The sequence below is a fragment of the Hemicordylus capensis genome, chromosome 3, assembly GCF_027244095.1.
Source record: "Hemicordylus capensis ecotype Gifberg chromosome 3, rHemCap1.1.pri, whole genome shotgun sequence".
In the NCBI taxonomy this organism is placed as follows: domain Eukaryota; kingdom Metazoa; phylum Chordata; class Lepidosauria; order Squamata; family Cordylidae; genus Hemicordylus; species Hemicordylus capensis.
In genome coordinates, this window is record NC_069659.1 from 224,846,348 (window position 1) to 224,863,058 (window position 16,711).

At 46.0% G+C, this 16,711-nt stretch overlaps 1 protein-coding gene across 36 annotated transcripts in view; it reads right to left on the reverse strand.

Annotated features, from left to right (window-relative positions):
- The window catches only part of ANK3 (ankyrin 3), a 661,543-nt gene that overhangs the window by 63,912 nt on the left and 580,920 nt on the right, over positions 1 to 16,711 (reverse strand). For 31 of the 36 annotated variants that reach the window (XM_053306987.1, XM_053306988.1, XM_053307003.1 and 28 more), the window contains one exon: positions 9,240 to 9,464. In XM_053306987.1, coding sequence (XP_053162962.1) covers positions 9,240 to 9,464 — 225 coding nt within the window. Of the gene's footprint in view, positions 1 to 8,408; positions 8,508 to 9,239; positions 9,465 to 16,711 lie in introns of all 36 variants that reach the window. The other 5 variants (XM_053307011.1, XM_053307021.1, XM_053307010.1 and 2 more) reach the window with 1 other exon arrangement.

Consider the following 16,711-nt stretch of genomic DNA (forward strand, 5'->3'; position numbering starts at 1 on the left):
TTGGTACCTTTAAGAGCGGTGGGAGGGTTTACATGCGCGCCTCTGTGACGTGTGCGTGCACCGCGCAAAGGACTGCTGGGAGTTTTCCCAGCAACGTCGGGGAAGGGGCGGCAGGGAGGTATCCTGCCGCCCCAATTACACTTGGAATTACGGCGAAAGAGCGGGAAAGTGGCGGGAGGGGTAAGTAAACCCTCCCACCGCTCTTAAAGGTACCACCCCACCCCAGTGCCGGACCGCAGTTGGCGGTTCCGTGCACACCCCTAGGGCTGAGGTAGAACAACAGGTTGTTCACCAGTAACTTGGGTTCTTCTAGTGGTCATCTGTGCTCTTACAGCATAGGGCTTTGGGCCTGCGCAGAGACCATTTCGGAACGTTCCAAGGTTCGTTGAGTTCAGGAGCAAGCCCTGCCCCATCTCCTTATGTGCCTGTGTTAGCCTCCTGTTCCCCAGTCTCTGAGTCCACCAGTTAACTAACAAAGAGAAGGGAGGAGGGAGGGTGTGTAAGAGCACAGATGACCACGAGAAGAACCAAAGTTACAGGTAAGCAACCTGTTGTTCTTCTGCATGGTCTTCTGTGCCTTACACAATAGGGCACATCACAAGCTGAGGCTTACCTGGAGGTGGGAGTCAAGTGCAGAGCAACTGTGGTATGGCTTTCCTAATGGCAGACTGGACATCTAAAAGCATAGTGCTGGACGAAGGACAGTGGAGAAGACCAGGTAGCAGCCTGGCAGATGATGTCCAGAGGTACAGATCGATCAAAGGCTATGGAAGTGGCTCCTGCCCTGGTGGAATGAGCCTACACCGACAAAGGGAGAGGCACTTTAGCAATGTGATAGGCTAGTTGGATGGTGTTCACGATCCACCCGGAGAGCGTTTGAGATGAGACTTGTCAGCCTTTTTGAGGGTTTGCAAAGGAGCCAGTGCTCTGCAAACATCTAGGGTGTGGAGACTGCATTGGGCAGGATCCGAAGGTGAAGGGGAAAACGTTTGGCAAATGTTTGGTTGCGAATGATGAAAGGAAGATACAACTTTTGGTTAAAAGGTGACATCTGGATGCAATACAACTTTGTTCCTGTGAAAGAATAGGTAGGGAGGATCTACCCAGACAGCCCAGAGTTCACTGACTTGTCGGGCAGACATAATCACAACTAGGAATGCCACCTTCCAGGAGAGGAGGCGGGGATCAGTGGTCGCTAAGGGTTCAAATGTTGGATTCATTAGGCAAGAAAGTACTACAGAGAGATCCCAAGCCAGTGTCATGACCAGGGCATCATGCTGAAGTCCTTTCAGAAACTGTTTTACTGCAGGGTCCCAGAACCAGGAAGGACTGGTAGATGGCATATGGGCCACGACTGCCACTAGGTAAACCCGGAGGGATGAAGTTTCAAGTCCCTTTTCCTTTAGGTAAAGGAGGTAGGCACAAATGGTTTCAGTAGTCAGTGGGTTAGCAGGTCAAGCCGTCTCTGCTAACAATGGAAACACTTCCATTTTGAGAATGGGAAGTGCATGTTGAAGGCTTTCTGGCCACTAGGAGAATCCTCTGTAGTTCAGCCGGGAAGGTGGTCGCATCCTCCACATGAGTTTGAGGTTGTGCAAATCGGAGTGAAGAATCTTGTCATCCGCTTGTGTAAGGAGGCAAGGGTGCTGTGGAAGAGGTATGTGAGCACCAGCTGAGAGTCACAAATAAGGATCGCCTCTCCCATCCAACTTCGACCCACCCTATGTGGTTGTCTCAGGTGGGCCTTCACAGAGTTCCGGGCCCAGGGGAGGTCCGTGGTGACCAGGCTTGTGAGAGGGCCTTCTCTGTTGCAGCCCCCTCCTTATGGAACAACTTGCCCCCGAGATTTGTAATGCCCCCTCCCTTCTGTCCTTTAAGAAGCTTCTAAAAACCTACCTATTTTGCTAGACTTTTAGTTTTTAATGTGTATGGGTTGTTGTTTTTGTCTTAGCTGTTGTTGTTTTAATTTATGTAAACCACCTCGAGCCTAAGGAAGCCAGGCGGCAAATAAATAAATAAATAAATAAATAAATAACGTGGGGAACCACGGGTGGTGAGGTCATCATGGAGTGATGAGGATGCAGTCTAGGCTTTCCTGTTGTATCTTGAGGAGTATGTGTGGCAAGACAAGTATTGGTGGGAAGAGATAGGTGAAGAGGCCTTCCCAGGATATGGCAAGTGCATCTCCTAGGGAGTTTTGTCCCTTGCCCGCCCTGGAGCAAAAGCATGAACATTGGGTGTTGAGAACAGATGTGAAAAGGTCTCGATTGTTGGCATTCCCCATTTTCTGAAGAGGGGAAGTAGTACCGTCTTCTGCAAACACCATTTGTGCATGCCTATGCAGAGTCTGCTCAGGGTGTCTGCTTCTGCATGAGGGCTTTGGAACCTGTTCCCCCTTGTCTATTTATATATGCTTTCACTGTGGTATTGCCTGTTGGAATTGTTAGCACAGAGAGTTGTGGAGGAGGAAAAGGAACCCTCTGAGATGGAACCCTTTTTAGATGGCAAGGAGTTCTAGGAAACTGATATGGTGTCATGCCTTGGTTGGGGACCAGAGGCCACTGAGATGTAAATCCTGGATGTGCTCTCTCCAGCCCATTTCAGAAGCATCTGTGGTAAGCATATGAGTTGGCTTCGGGGGGGGGATGGAAGGGGGTGCCCACGGAAAGGTGACATGGGTTTGTCCACCACAAAAGAGAGTGACACACATGGGGAGGGGTAAATGTAGAGGGGTGGAGGGACTGTCAGTTTGGTGGCAGAAGTTTGTTTGTTTGTTTATTTATTTATCATATTGTTATACCACCTGATATGTATATCTCTAGGCAGTGTACAAAATTTAAAATATTTAAAAGTCACAAATTAAAATACATGACAATAAAAAGTTGCGAAGGAACAAACTTTGTAGAACTCAGGAGCAAAGTCGTGCATGAGGGAGGACATGTGTAGTGGAGGACACATGGCCTAGGAGTCGGTGGATAGTCCTTGTTGAGTGACGCACACCAGAAGTGACTTTGGTAGGCAAGGTCAGTAAGGCATGGAATCTGTGGTGTGGAAGGAAGATTCTGACGTGGCAAGGGTGGAAGAGCAGCCCAAGAAACCACTGCAGTGGTTGGGGTAAGCTGCAATTTTCCACAGTTAGTAAGACCCAGATCATAGAGGAGCGCGATCGTGGTGCATACGGACGTGGTCACTTCCGCAGGGGAATCTGCTACTATCAACCAGTTGTCTAAGAATGGGAAAAGTTGGACCCAAGCATCTGGAAGGAACGCCACCACTGTTGTCATACATTTTGTAAAGATCTGGGGGCCCGAAGCAAGCCCAAAGGGAAGAGACTTGAACCGATAGGTGGCTTTGCCAATTTTGAAGAGGAGGAATTTTCAGTCTGATGTTTAGGTGATAATAGGCGTCCTTGAGGTCTAGGGCTGCAAACCATACTCCTTTGCGTAGGAGCGTGAGGATGAGTGGGATAGTCACCATTCAGAAGTGTTTGTAAGTGATGCAAGAGTTTAGGCCCCCGAGGTCGAGAAGGATCCGTATGTCCCCATCTCCTTTGGGGACTGTGAAATATGGGGAGTAAAACCCTGGGCTGGCCATCAGAGATAAGGGTTCAATGGCATCCTTTTGTAAGAGGGAGGCAACCTCATTCCTCAGCATCTTTGTAGGAGATGGTGGTGGTAGGAGGAGGTGCGTGGGGTGGGGTCGGATGAGAATTCTTGTGCACAGCCTATCCTGATGATCGTGAGGACCCATGAGTTGGTGGTAATCCCCTCCCAAGTTGATAGGTAAGGGGATAGGCGAGTACCGACTCGGATCATCCCAGAAAAGTCATTGTTTCTTTGGATAAGTAGGCTGAATGCATGGCTTTTGGAGAGGTGGCTTAATATACTGTAATTGCTGCTTTTGTCCATACTGTGAGAATCTTGGGGAGTGAAAGGAGTGGTTGGAGGAGGGATAGGGAGGATTTTGGCGTGGCTATGGCTTGGGCCATCAGGACAGTCTGTGAGTGCAGGAAGTTTGAAGCTGGACACTCATTGACAGTGCTGTGTTGCACAATTTTTGGAATTCCTGTATGGTTTTGTCCGTCTTTTCACCTAACAGCACATCCCATCAAATGGGAGATCTGCAATGCACACATGGGCCTCTTGAGTGAGGCCAGTCAGGTGTAGCGGTGGAGTGCAACGGAGGTGGCCATAACTTTGGCAGCACACTCCGCAAAGTGCAGGACTGAATACAGTTCTTGTCTGGCCAGTTGAAATGATTCCTTGTAGAATACTTTGACTGCATCTTTCTTGTCCTGGGGTAAGTATTCCAGGAATGGGCCAATTGTCTCCCAGAGGAAGTGACTGTATTTCGTAATATATGCTTGATAGTTGGCAATCTTGAGGTGTATTGCTGAAACGGAGTATAGCCGGCATCCAAATGAGTCGGGTTTACTGCCTCACCTGTCCACTGGGGATGAGGCAACGCGAACCCTGTTGCGTACTTGGGAAGTCTCGATTACAACCAAGTTTGGTGTGATATGTCTTTGTAGGGAATTACCTGTGGTCTCATCAGTAGTGTGGACTTTATAGAAGTTCCCTAGGCATTTTGTTGGTTGTGGCAGGGAGGATGGTTTGCTCCAACAGGACTTAGTAGGTATAGCAGGGCTGAATTGAGTGGCAAAGATAATGGCACACATGCATCAGGATCTATGTGGCCAAAAAGGGGATCTAAGTCAGTTTTCTTTTGCTGGCTCAGTTGGATACCCAGTGAAGAAGCCATACGTAATAAGTAATCTGCATAAATTCTGTAGTCCCCTGATGGGGAGGATGGCTTGTGGTTTACTAGTTGGTCATTGGGGGATGAGATAAAGGATGCACCCTCAGATTGTGGTGAGAGTGAACCTTCAACTTCTTCTTCTTCTACCTTCTGTTGTTCTTCCTCCTCTTGATTCTTCAGGTCTGGATTTTGAGGCAGGGTTGAAGGTTGGTCTTTTGGCAACTGGCCAACTTCTGGTTCAGAATGTAGCAGCTGTTTCCGAGGCTAGGATTCATTCGGTGGGTGATGGGTTCGAAGTGTCTGTTCTTTCAGGATTGGATTGTGCTGAGTACAGGTGTGAGGTGAATGGGACTGAGGCTGCAAGTGGACTCGAGCATTTGTTCTGTATCGATCATCCCATGGGTCTTCATATTATCTGCGATACATGTCTCTAGGATGGAACGTAAGTTGGTAATGGTTGGAGTAGCAGTATGGTTCTGCTGGGAATTCTGCCTCGGAGCCATAAGTCCAATAGTAAGGCTGATGTATCTGAAATCTGGCTCAGGACCGAGGGCGTTCATAATCCCATTCTAATTGTTCTCAGTACCAAGAATAAGAGTTTCCTCGATCCCAACAGTCTGAGAGTGGAGGGTAGAGGCAGTCAAACTCGGAGTGCAGAGCTGAAGTAACTGAGCAAGCTTGATCTGGGCCCAAGTCAAGGTCCTTCTGTTCTGATGCTGGGCTTCCTGTGCTGCCCTGCTCTAGTTCTGCTTCAAATTCCTCAGGATCAAGGACAGCATACACATCCTCCGGTATCAAGTGTCCCAAGTCTGGGGATCCCTGACCTAGCTGAACTGTCGAATCAGAGACCAGGGGTGGTTGAGTGGTACTCGAATCCGAAGGATTGGAGGACTTCTTTTTCGGACACAGAGCTGGGTCCGATGCTGGGCATATCTTTTGTTTTTTAGCCTGGGCAGAGCTGGATCCCGACCCTGACGGCTGTAGAGGATGTTTCTTCTTCTTCTTCTTCTTTTTCAGAAGGCTTTTCTGGGAAATTGGAGCCTGAGTCATCTGTCCCGGCATCAAGTCTGAATGAGCTGTAGGCTCTGGGGTCAGCTTCAGGAGCGTGCTATGTCCCAATTGTTTAGCCTTTGCTGTCCCAGAGGGTGCAGCTGCTATTGCCGCAGAGTGGGTGGGTGCTCACTTTGAGAGGTCTGCATAGTTTTTGATGCTATTACATTTGAAGAGAGCAAGGCCTGTTCCCACAGCCACAAGCGGAGCCGAGAAGCCCAGTTTTTGCAGGCTTGTTTGGTAAAATTTAGGCAGTGGCCACATGTTCCCACCACGCATGTTCCCCCTAGGCAGAACAAACACTGACTGTGGCTGTCCGTAGATTGAAGTTTGGAGGCACAGTGGGAACACCTTTTAAAGGTTACTTTCAGGGCCATATGCAGAATAGGTCCCCAAAATGAGGCGGGAGAAAGTGGGGAGGGGGAGGAAGCGAAGAAAATAAAAGCACTAAAGAACAGAGGGAAAAACTCTTGATAGGAAAGTAAATAATGATATTGGGGGAAAAATGGGATGTAAGAGAAACAATAACAGGGTAAAGAAACTTAGCGGAACACACACACACAGACTCTCTCTCTCTCTCGAAGTGATTGGAGAGGTGTCTACTTGTCGGTGGACGAAGAAAGACTGGGGAACAAAAGGCTTAGACAGGTGCATAAGGGGATAGATAGGGACGGGGCTCCCGCCTGAACTCAAAGAAGCTTGGTCTCTGCGCAGGCACAAAGCCCTATAATGTAAGACACTGAAGACCATGCAGAAGAAGATTAAATTCTGAATTTTCATTGTTCAGATGGATGGCTTCTGCTGTTGAGATTGATGCAAAAACCTGCTGACTACAGCTGTCCAATCAGCAGTAGCTGGCCAGAGTTCCCTGACTCAGATTATCTACTGCCTACCATCGGCACCAAATAGTGGAATGTAATCCACTGAGTGGATTATATGTAGGCACATAGCCAATGAGAAGCTGCAAGGGCGCTACTGTTCTTCACTAAGCCTCTCGACAAGCTGATATTTCATTATTCAACTACATAATATGAAGGTATGAACACAGGCTTAATTATTCCCAAAGTCAACATGACGTAATTTATACTAAGAACTGTTAAGTATTTAATGTACGCTTTTAGGCCCATTTTTTGCATTCCTGTCAAGGTGTGCCTGAATCTGTTCCAACCACAAGTCCTGCTACTGAGGAGACACCATCTGTGATGCTGGTGGTGATACATTCAGCATGATCCACAGGGTCCCAATGGAAGTCTCTGGGGACTGTAGGCCAGGCTTTGGAAGGAGAGGATCAGTAATTTGAGTTTGGGAGTGGATAGGAGAGGAGCAGCTGCCTTATACTGTATTGGACCATCTTGCCTAGTACTGTCTATACCAACCAAGGACTTTTGTTAGCACCTGCTACCCAAGATCCTGCTTAAATGGAGATGCTAGGGATTACACCCGGTATATTCTGCATCTCAAGCAGTAAACTGTGTCTCAAGTTAAGTGAAGAGCATGTATTGTAGCACTCAACCATAAGAAGATTGGTATGCAATTTATTTACTTTTTATACTCATATCCCACTCTTCCTTGGAAACTCATAGGAGAGAACATGAACCTCTCCAATGCTCTCTCATCCAGCCCCACGGTGCTTTAGCTTTGGTTTCCCCCCCAGACTATTCAGAGAACCCAGTGAGTATACTGAACACAGAATTCAGAACAACATTCTGTATTAAACATCACAAACTTCAGCTTATACACTACATTTAGGAATTTGGTTTTGAAACTTCCTTCCCAACTGGAAATAGGTAACCAGGGGCAAGAGGAGATGTTCTATCCCTGTGGAAACCTTTCTACGTTGATTTATCTGCCAAGGAATGCTTGCGAGTTGTTGAAGGTTTGGGGCACATTCCAGAGTACACCTTTAGTATATATAGACTGTTAACTCTTTAAAGCCTCAGCAATGTCCCATATAAACTGAGAGTGCATTCTAGAACATTCAAAATATGGTTGCACTGCATTAGAAAGGTCAGTAATGGAGGAAATGTCTTTCAGGGAAACCGGTTCACCTTTACTTCTATTCTCATCATGATAACCACCTCAGGTTCCCATGGGAGACAGTCTGAATACCTAGGCTTATATTTGGCCACCCCTGTTTTATAAATACCTACAGTAGAAAATGACCCAAGTTCAGCAGTGCTAGTTCTGCCACAGGCTGACACCAAAACCATGTAAATACCTTCTCTACCAATGAGGCTAAAATTAAAAAGACCAACAGTGTATGTGTGTGTGTGTTAAAGAAATGTACTCAGTGCAGCTGAAACAGTTAAAATTCTGTTTAAAATTAGGAAAAAGCACAGAAGTTATGAAAGCAGAGATGCTTGCAGTGAATTCCACATGCCTAGAAGCACAAGATCAATTACAGGAGCAGTGCTAGAATAAAATCAAGCCACTATGATTTTTCTTTCAGTGACAGTTAAATCAACTGAAAGCTTTTGTTGGTGGTGTGATAACTTAAAAAAATGGGAATGATAAAAAAACAAAACAAAAAAAGCAAGTCAGAACAAAAAATAAAAATAAAAACTGTAGACATGTGATATCTTTTCTTATAAACGTCCTACCCAATAAATTTTGTTCCTTGAGGCCCAAGCTGCAGGATACGGCTAACCATGCTCTCGCCCTCATTTAGAGGGGGAGGATTGGTGGGAAGGTGCAGTTTACTGAAAACATCCATGCAGCAGGAAGAGAAACAAGAGGGGACATTAGGAACAAGCTGTCATTCCCGACAGAACTTTCCAGCAGGGACCATGTATGATAATGGACAAAATTTATCATCAGTTTTAAAATAGATAGATAGATATTTATGTACCTCACATCATAGTGGATAGCTTCCCCTATTGTTAGCTTTGAAAAATGTCTGCTGTTAGCATTTCTGTTAGTAAATGGCTCTGATTATGCTATAAAATTCACGTTTAGTGGTTAAACCTTCTCTTGGTGTAAGCATGCAACTCTCAAGGAAGAGTGAGGGGTTTCAATGGTATTTCATAAGCATTTGGTTCTGGACATACAACTCAACATTGCTTCAAAATCCGGCCATTCTATATATGCATCTCCCTTTGATGTCAATGGAGATGAATCAAGTAATAGAGGATAATATTTTGGTGGTTTTTTTTTTAAAAAAAAAAAAACACCAAACAAAATAGAAACAAAAACTATGAAGTGCTTTCATAGATAACATTCTTCCTGGTAGTCCAGAGAATTAGGATAGAATTACAGACCTGAGCTTATTAAAAAAAGAAAGAAAAAAGAGGGGGCGGGGAGGAATGGAGGCCTACCTCAAAAGCTCAAATTAACTTATTTCAATAGAAAACAACTTAGATCCAAATGGCAAAGGAAAAAAAAATCACAAATGCAACATCGTAGCCAACAATGTGATTCACAGAACAACTCACCCTAAGAACTGTGCACCTGAAGGCCCCATTTCTACCAGTCTACTGGCCAATCCTTCTCCTTCAACCATCGGTGGAGGGCTGGCCAGTTTGTGCCTCTTTACCAAGCGGCAGGTGATGCGGGTAGGCGCTGTACATTTGCGTGGTGGAATAATAATCCTCATGCCATGGTGACGGCTGCCCCTCATTGAGCCCCCACGGGCATCAACCATAAAACTAACCAGGAAACTGCAGAGAAAAAGACAGTGTCATCATCATGAATTTTAAAATACATATGGCAAAATAATTTGACTAATATTAACCTGTTACAAGGAAACCAGTGATATAAAAAAATTACACCCAACTCCCCAGCATAAAGTATAAAAGTAATTTGTAGAATGATTTCCACTTTTGAAATGTGTACCAGGCAACATCAAATATATAACATTTACTAGCAAGATAAAACTTTAGTCAAAATCCTACATTGATTACAATGTCATGGTCAAAAATACTATTGTTAGTAAGTGTGCCCGCACCTATAGTAATGAAAATATTAGTGTATTATTCATGCAGTAATAAGCCACATTGCACTATCAAAAAACATTCTGCAACATCTTGTGTTTCAAATGGAGAGTTTTACATGCACAAGGGAACTGCTCAGTACTGATTTAATTTCGGTTTCATTTTGTTTTGAATCCATGGTTTTAGTGCTGGGATTTTCCAGATTTTCAAGCACTTCAGAGTTCCTGAAATGTTCAAGAATAGAACACACACACAAAAATCAGACTGCCAAACTTTCTCTAGAAATAAAATCTAATTTCTTTGTAGTAAAGTTATAGTTTCCAAAGCTATAGTCTTATGAGGAACTGTGTGGTTCCTTGGAAATTTATCAAGGACTACTATATGGGGGTGGGGGGAATCAGGAATGGAGGACAACAATCCTGCAACACAACCTGCTCACCACTATGTAAATCTTTCCCTCGCAGAGAGCAGTTTCAAGGAGCATTGGATATATTTTCGGATATTCTCTCAGTTCATAAAGTGTAATGGCAAGGCTCAAATTAGTATGCATCTTAGAATATGTCTCAGAACTCTCTGTCAAGTAAAGGCTCCGTAGCAAATGTTAAGGGGTTCTTCAGCAGACAAATCAATAGAGAGAGAGCATTCCCTGAAGGTAGAAAGTCATTTGTATGAATTCAAAATACAGTGTCAATTTTTGTATTCCAACAGGGCTCTGTTCCTCAGTCCAACAGCCACACATCAGTAGTGATGCAAGATAACAATTAATAAACTTATCTATTTTAGGGAGTGTGGTGCGGGGGTCTATAAAGACCACCAACTACTTATGCTAGCAATGTAGTTTTGGGGGTGCACGTGCCACAACATACTGACAAGAAATGAAGATACATAATGCCCTTCACATTTTTCCAGACTTCAGGAGAGCTACAAGTCCAATGACAGGAAACATAGGGCCCATTCACACGACTGTTTGAGAAGGGCGGGCAGGGAGGAAGGCTGCATAACCTTCCCTTCCCTGCAGATGATTACTAAGACATTGCTGGGTGTGTGAATCACATGCCCAGAGGGCCCATTGCCGCCCCAGGCAGGGCAGAGGTGAGGAGGTTGGAACACATTGTCCTGGCCCCTGGAAATCCCACAATGCACTGTGCAAGTATGCAGTGCATTGTAGGGATCCCCCAGCAACGGCTGAGAGCCAGCGCCAGCTGGGAGCAGCTGACACTCATACACAAGCAGTTAGCTCGAGTTAAGGGCATGTTTGTGCCTTTAACCTTGGCTAACCAGCAAGCTCCATAGACAGGTTTGCCACTGTGGTGCAGCCAGGATCCGTGTGTATCCCGGTGGTTCTCACAGGCAGCCAAACCCCAACTTGGATGCCTTTGACTGGACTTGGCTGCTTGTGAGAACAGCCTCATAGACTGCTACTAAACCTGGGTTTAGAACCCACTGTCATAGTCTGTCTTATATGATGATGTTGGCAGTGAATGGGCAAGCATATCTTATATGATTAAAACAAATGTAATTGACTTTAAAATGCCCTATCCAAGGCTGGTATGTCTATGGGATAAATGTCTATGGGATAAAATGGGAAGAGCAGAAGGTTCCAGGTTCCCTCCCTGGCAGCATCTCCAAGATAGGGCTGAGAGAGACTCCTGCCTGCAACCCTGGAGAAGCCGCTGCCAGTCTGGGTAGACAATACTGAGCTAGGTGGACCTATGGACTGACTCAGTATATGGCAGCTGCCTATGTTCCATTGTCCCAGGAGCTCTGTAGGAGGCACTAAGCAGCAGCCTCTGTGGCGCCATCAGAACCACTTGGGTGGGTTTGGAGAAAATCTGTTGCTGGTCTTCTGACAAGAAATCTCTTCAGCTGTCTACAAGAATGGCTGGGTCATGGAAAGGACCAAGCCCAGTACCAGCATGTAGCACCCTTGGGCAAATGCCAGGGTCTCAGTGCCATGGCAAGGCCTACCACCAATCATGCCTGCACTGGCTCCCCTTCTAAAAATAATCTCCTTCCTGGTACTCCTCTCACACAGAGCCAGCACAGTTGAAACACGGTTATGTGACCCCCTGAGCTTAAATTTTTAGCCACGTATGTTTTGCTTTTATGAAGTTGTATTGTTTTTACCTTGTTGTTCACTGCCAGGGGTGTAGCTATAATTGAGCAGATGCGTTTAAAGAACCCCACCCCACCCCATTCCTGAGGGCCCCCCAGCTCCACCCCTCCCTATTTCCTTCATTATCTCCCTCACTTCAAGGGGCTGCTGGGGAGAGGGGCTATGCCTCTGTTCACCACCCTGGGGCCTTAGGACAAAGGGCTGTATATAAATATAAAATATAACAATTGCTACTACTTCTCCATTTTAATCCCCCTGACCATGCCTCCATCACAGCATGACTCTGGAGTAATGCTATGTCAGGGGCAGTGTGGAGGATAGCAACTCCAGCCACACTAGCACTGAGGGAGTGCTGTTGCTGTGGTCACCACCACCAAGTAAGCCTGCCAGGACCCACCCACATGGAAGCATGGAAGTCAGCAGCTGAAATTTTTTTATTACAGGGGCAGCCAATCTGAGGCTCTCCAGCTGTTGTTGGACTACGACTCCCTTCCCAAAAATTGTGGCTGGAGATGATGGGAGTTGTAGTCCAACAACAGCTGAGAACCTCAGGTTGACAATTCCTGCTCTATTCGGATAGAAGGCTCTAGGCAACCCACCTGCACCCCAAGTACACTGCCTCCCCCCGGCAACTTCTTTCACTGTTGTTATATAGAGCACAGTTTGTTCTGTCAACACTGGACAAGCCTCAGTGCTCCATGCCTCATCCTACACATTTTCAAGTTCCCTTATCTACAGTGCAAGATGAGCTTGTTTTCAGGAGGCTGCTCCTGGAAAACTTATTGGAATTCTTTTGGAAGTTGCCAGAGGTATCGTCAGCTGCTGCCAAGCTACAGAAAGGAAACAATGAGGCTGTTCTTACAATCAGCCTAAACCAGGCTAGGAAAGCCAAGCCCGGTCTTTGCTGATTGTAAGAACTGCTGGCAGCCGTGTGGATCCCGGCGGCAGCATGGCAACCATTCCTGCAAAGAGGCTACTCTCCTAAATGGGGCTAAGAGAGCTAGTGCTCTCTTAGCCCTGTTTTCTTGATTATCTGCAGGCAGCCGGGGCTGGGAGACTAAGGGGCTTCCGGTTGGCGTCGGGGGGGGGGATCCCCATAATGTCCCACTATGGATGTTCGGGGGGGGGGAGGATGACACTTCCCAGCCCCCGACCTTCCGTGCTGCCGGGTGGAGCTGGCAATCGTCTGGGCGAGCAATCCGCCCAGCAATGTCAGAGGGATTGTCTGCGGGGAGGTAAGTGCTAGCAGTCTTCCTCCCCGCTCTCCCATGAGTCCTTTCTCACTGATCCTGATAAAGGGCTCATTGTCATTAAAACACAGAAGGCAAAGCATTAATCAAGAGCACAAAAGCCTTGACCACAGACAGGGAACAAGCAAACAAACCCAGTTCTCAATTATTTGCCATTTGATTGCCTAGGTAGGAATGAGTGGCCAAACTGAGAGGAACTGGAAATAGAGGACATTAAGTCTTTCTATTGAAACTATACTCTTGTCATATTTCTCAAGTGCTCCTTGCAATATGAGACATCCCTGATCCTTTAATTGAGTGGCTTTCTAATTTTCCAGCTTCAGGGAACATTTTTTTTGTTATTGTCCTGAGGCTAAGGAAGCCTCAGGCATCTGCCACAGAATATCTGCACTTTACAGAGGATCCTGGGGTATATGCTAGGAAATCATACTTAGTTTACTTGTGGAGTCTTTTTCTTTGTGAACTGAGAGGATACCCTAAAATACACTCAACACTCCTCTCCAGCTACAGAAGAGAGAGAAAGGCGTGCTACATTCTTTCTTTTCCTAAATTGTAGCCACAGGAGGGCAATCAGAACCTTGATTGTGTCCTAGGAGGAGATGGGAGTAAATCCTTTGCCTTACTGTGGCCCTGATCCAGATCAGCTACCCTACTTGCTGCAGTGGTTTTTCTCAGTGGTTTTTCTCGGGAAAGTGCCATGGGTGCCAGTGACAACTTCCCTCATGGGGAAAATAGTAGCCACATCCTGGAGCGGGGAAAAGAGATCCAGTTGCAGACTATGACATGTCTAAAGGGTTAAATTCCCTCTCCCCTCACAGTTCTTTTTAGGAACCAAGAAACAAGCATAAAAGGGCTTAAGATATTGCACAGTTTAGCACCGAAAGTGGTGGGCAATCTACATTTCAGAAAATCTGGTTCTCTGTTACTGGAGTTCTCAGTGATGAGCTCCTGATGAACTTCCAAGGAACTCAGGGTTCCCCAAAACACATTTTCAAAACTAGTGCTTTGAACTGTCCTTTCTTACTCTACAAAGTTCCTGAGGGACTGCTTACACATTACAAATATATTTGGGGATTAGGGGAAATGACACCAGACACTGGGTTTGCACAGGCGAAGTTCCACTACTCTGAAGAGGGCAAATTGCTGGAAAAATAAAGTAAGGTCCAAAAACATGTTGGATAAATGGGCATCTTAGGGACAGTCTGGACTATTAGTGGAGGTTCCAACTCCTTTGGAGGAGTTGTTGGAGGCAGCGGGTGTGTCCGTGTCCGCAAAGGTTCCCCCTCCCCCCACTGGCCTCCCTTCATACCTATACTGGCCATTTTTGAGGCTGCTGTGCTTGCACAATTTATTTATTTATTTATTGTTAAATTTATATACCGCCTTTCATTAAAAACAATTGGCCTCTGCGTGGCCTGGGTCATGCAGAGGTCAATTGCGCAGGCATGGCAGCCTCCAAAATGGCCACGTGCTGGAGGGGGAAGGCCTGAACAGGCGGAAGAGCCAGCCGAACGGCTGGTATAGGCATAAAGGGAGGCCGGCAGGAGGAGGGGGAACCTCCGCGGACACACACCCCCGGCAGGAGGAGGGGAAACCTCCGCGGACACACACCCGCCAACAACTCCCCCAAAGGGGGTAAGTTAAAATTTTTTAAAAGTCTGAGACACCCCCCAAAAAAACAGTTGGGGGGTATTCGGTCAGGAAATGGTTTGGTTCAACCCCGAACTGTCAAACCGAACCAGTATGACGTTGAACCTGTTTGCACATTCCTAGTACAGTCTGAGAAAAGCTTTATGAAGTGATTCTTCTGCTTGTGTAAATTGCCTTAGTTCACCCTGTAATCAGCCATCATGGTGGGCCTATACTGATTAAGCTACATTGTCCTTCTGCCCTTCTTTACATCTGTATGCGCCATCTGAATTTTTTTTTTTTGGACATATAGTTCACCCCATTCCAAGGGCAAGTAATACTATACTCTATATCCCTGGTCATCAAATACTATTGTACCCATTCTGATTGGCATAAAAGGTAGGGATGTGCATGAAATGAATTTTGCAATTTGTTTTGAGCTAAAAACGAATGGCAAAATCCTCAAATTGATTTGTTGAAACAGTGGCCAAAGCTGGCTGATTTGACAAATCAACCTTGAAACACTTGAAATGTTTTGGTGTTTTGAGCACTGTTTTGAGACTGTTTTCCCAGGGAGAGCTGATCTACCAATTGGGGTAGATGGGTAGACCAGTCTGAGGTGGGCTGATGCCCTAAATCTGGAGTGGAGCATTGGTCTACTCATCGACCTCAATTGGTAGACCAGCTCTCCCTGGAAAATAGGAAGAGCTGGTCTGCTGATTGGGGTCGGTGGGTAGACCAGCCCTCTGCTATAGACTTAGCATGTCAGCCCACCTTGGAGGACTGCTCTTCCTGGTAGACCAGACCTCTGAGTTGAGCTGAAGCACTGTCCAGGTGGAGGGTTCTTCAACCCACCACGTGAGGTGGAAAGAGCAGGCCTCTGCCCCTGAATATAGAGCATCAGCCTGCCTCAGAGAACAAGCTCAAATCAATTTCCAAATATCTAATAAAAGGTAACTGGGTGCCAGACAAGTCTTTTTTTTTTTTTTACACTTGTATCACTGGCATGTTTATTTAGGTTACTCCTTTTTATTTTCTCAGGCACTCTTACACATTTATCTAAGGCAATTTTCACAATGATGCTTAAATTTAGTTCTGCATTTCCTGTTCCTAAAATTCTAGTGTAAACTCTATTTTAAAAAGCAGCCCATTCCCAATACTCTATCACATCTTAATGTAACAAAAAACAAAACCTGGATGGAGCTGTGCAAACATGAGAAAGCTCATTTCAATATGGCTGGGATCACAAGAGGTAGAGAGAAAGTTTCACCCACAGCCCAATGGTATCGCCAAGAAGAACCCTTTATTTTCTTCACTTTAAGTTATTTTTCTGTTCCCCCTGGGGAGGAGGGAATAAAATGCTGCATCTTTGCAGTGAGGAGAAAGTCTGCCTTCACACTGGCCCTAGATGGCCCATCCCTTGCTTACGTAGGGTGTCATGTCCTTCTGTATGGCCTTAGGGGCCCTTACAATATCAATGTCAGGGGCATAGCTATAATTGAGCAAAAGGGTTCAAAGAACACAGACCTCCAGCTCCTGAGGGCCCTCCAGCTCCATCCCTCCCTATTTTCTTCGTAATTTCCCTCACTTTGGGGGGACGCCAGAGAGAAGGATGAACACGGGCCCCCTCTCCCCTAGCTATGCCCCTGATCAATGCTTTCCATCATGGGCGTAACAAGGTTGGAGTGGGCCCAGAGACAAAATTTAAAAATGGGCCCCCATCACTGTCTTCCTCTAATTTTTTTTTTAAATATTCAAGGAAGCTTGGGCGGGCGTTGGGTGGGGGAGACATGTCTCTGGGGGGCTCCCATGAGGCAGGGCCCCCCAAGACAATGGTCTCCCCTTGCCTTATTATAGTTACGCCCCTGCTTTCCATCCATATATAGCTGCCCAACATAATCATGGGATTTGTACTAGTTACATATTTACTAGAATGCATATTCATTTTAAAATGTCTCTATTTTGCATTCTCATAAAAC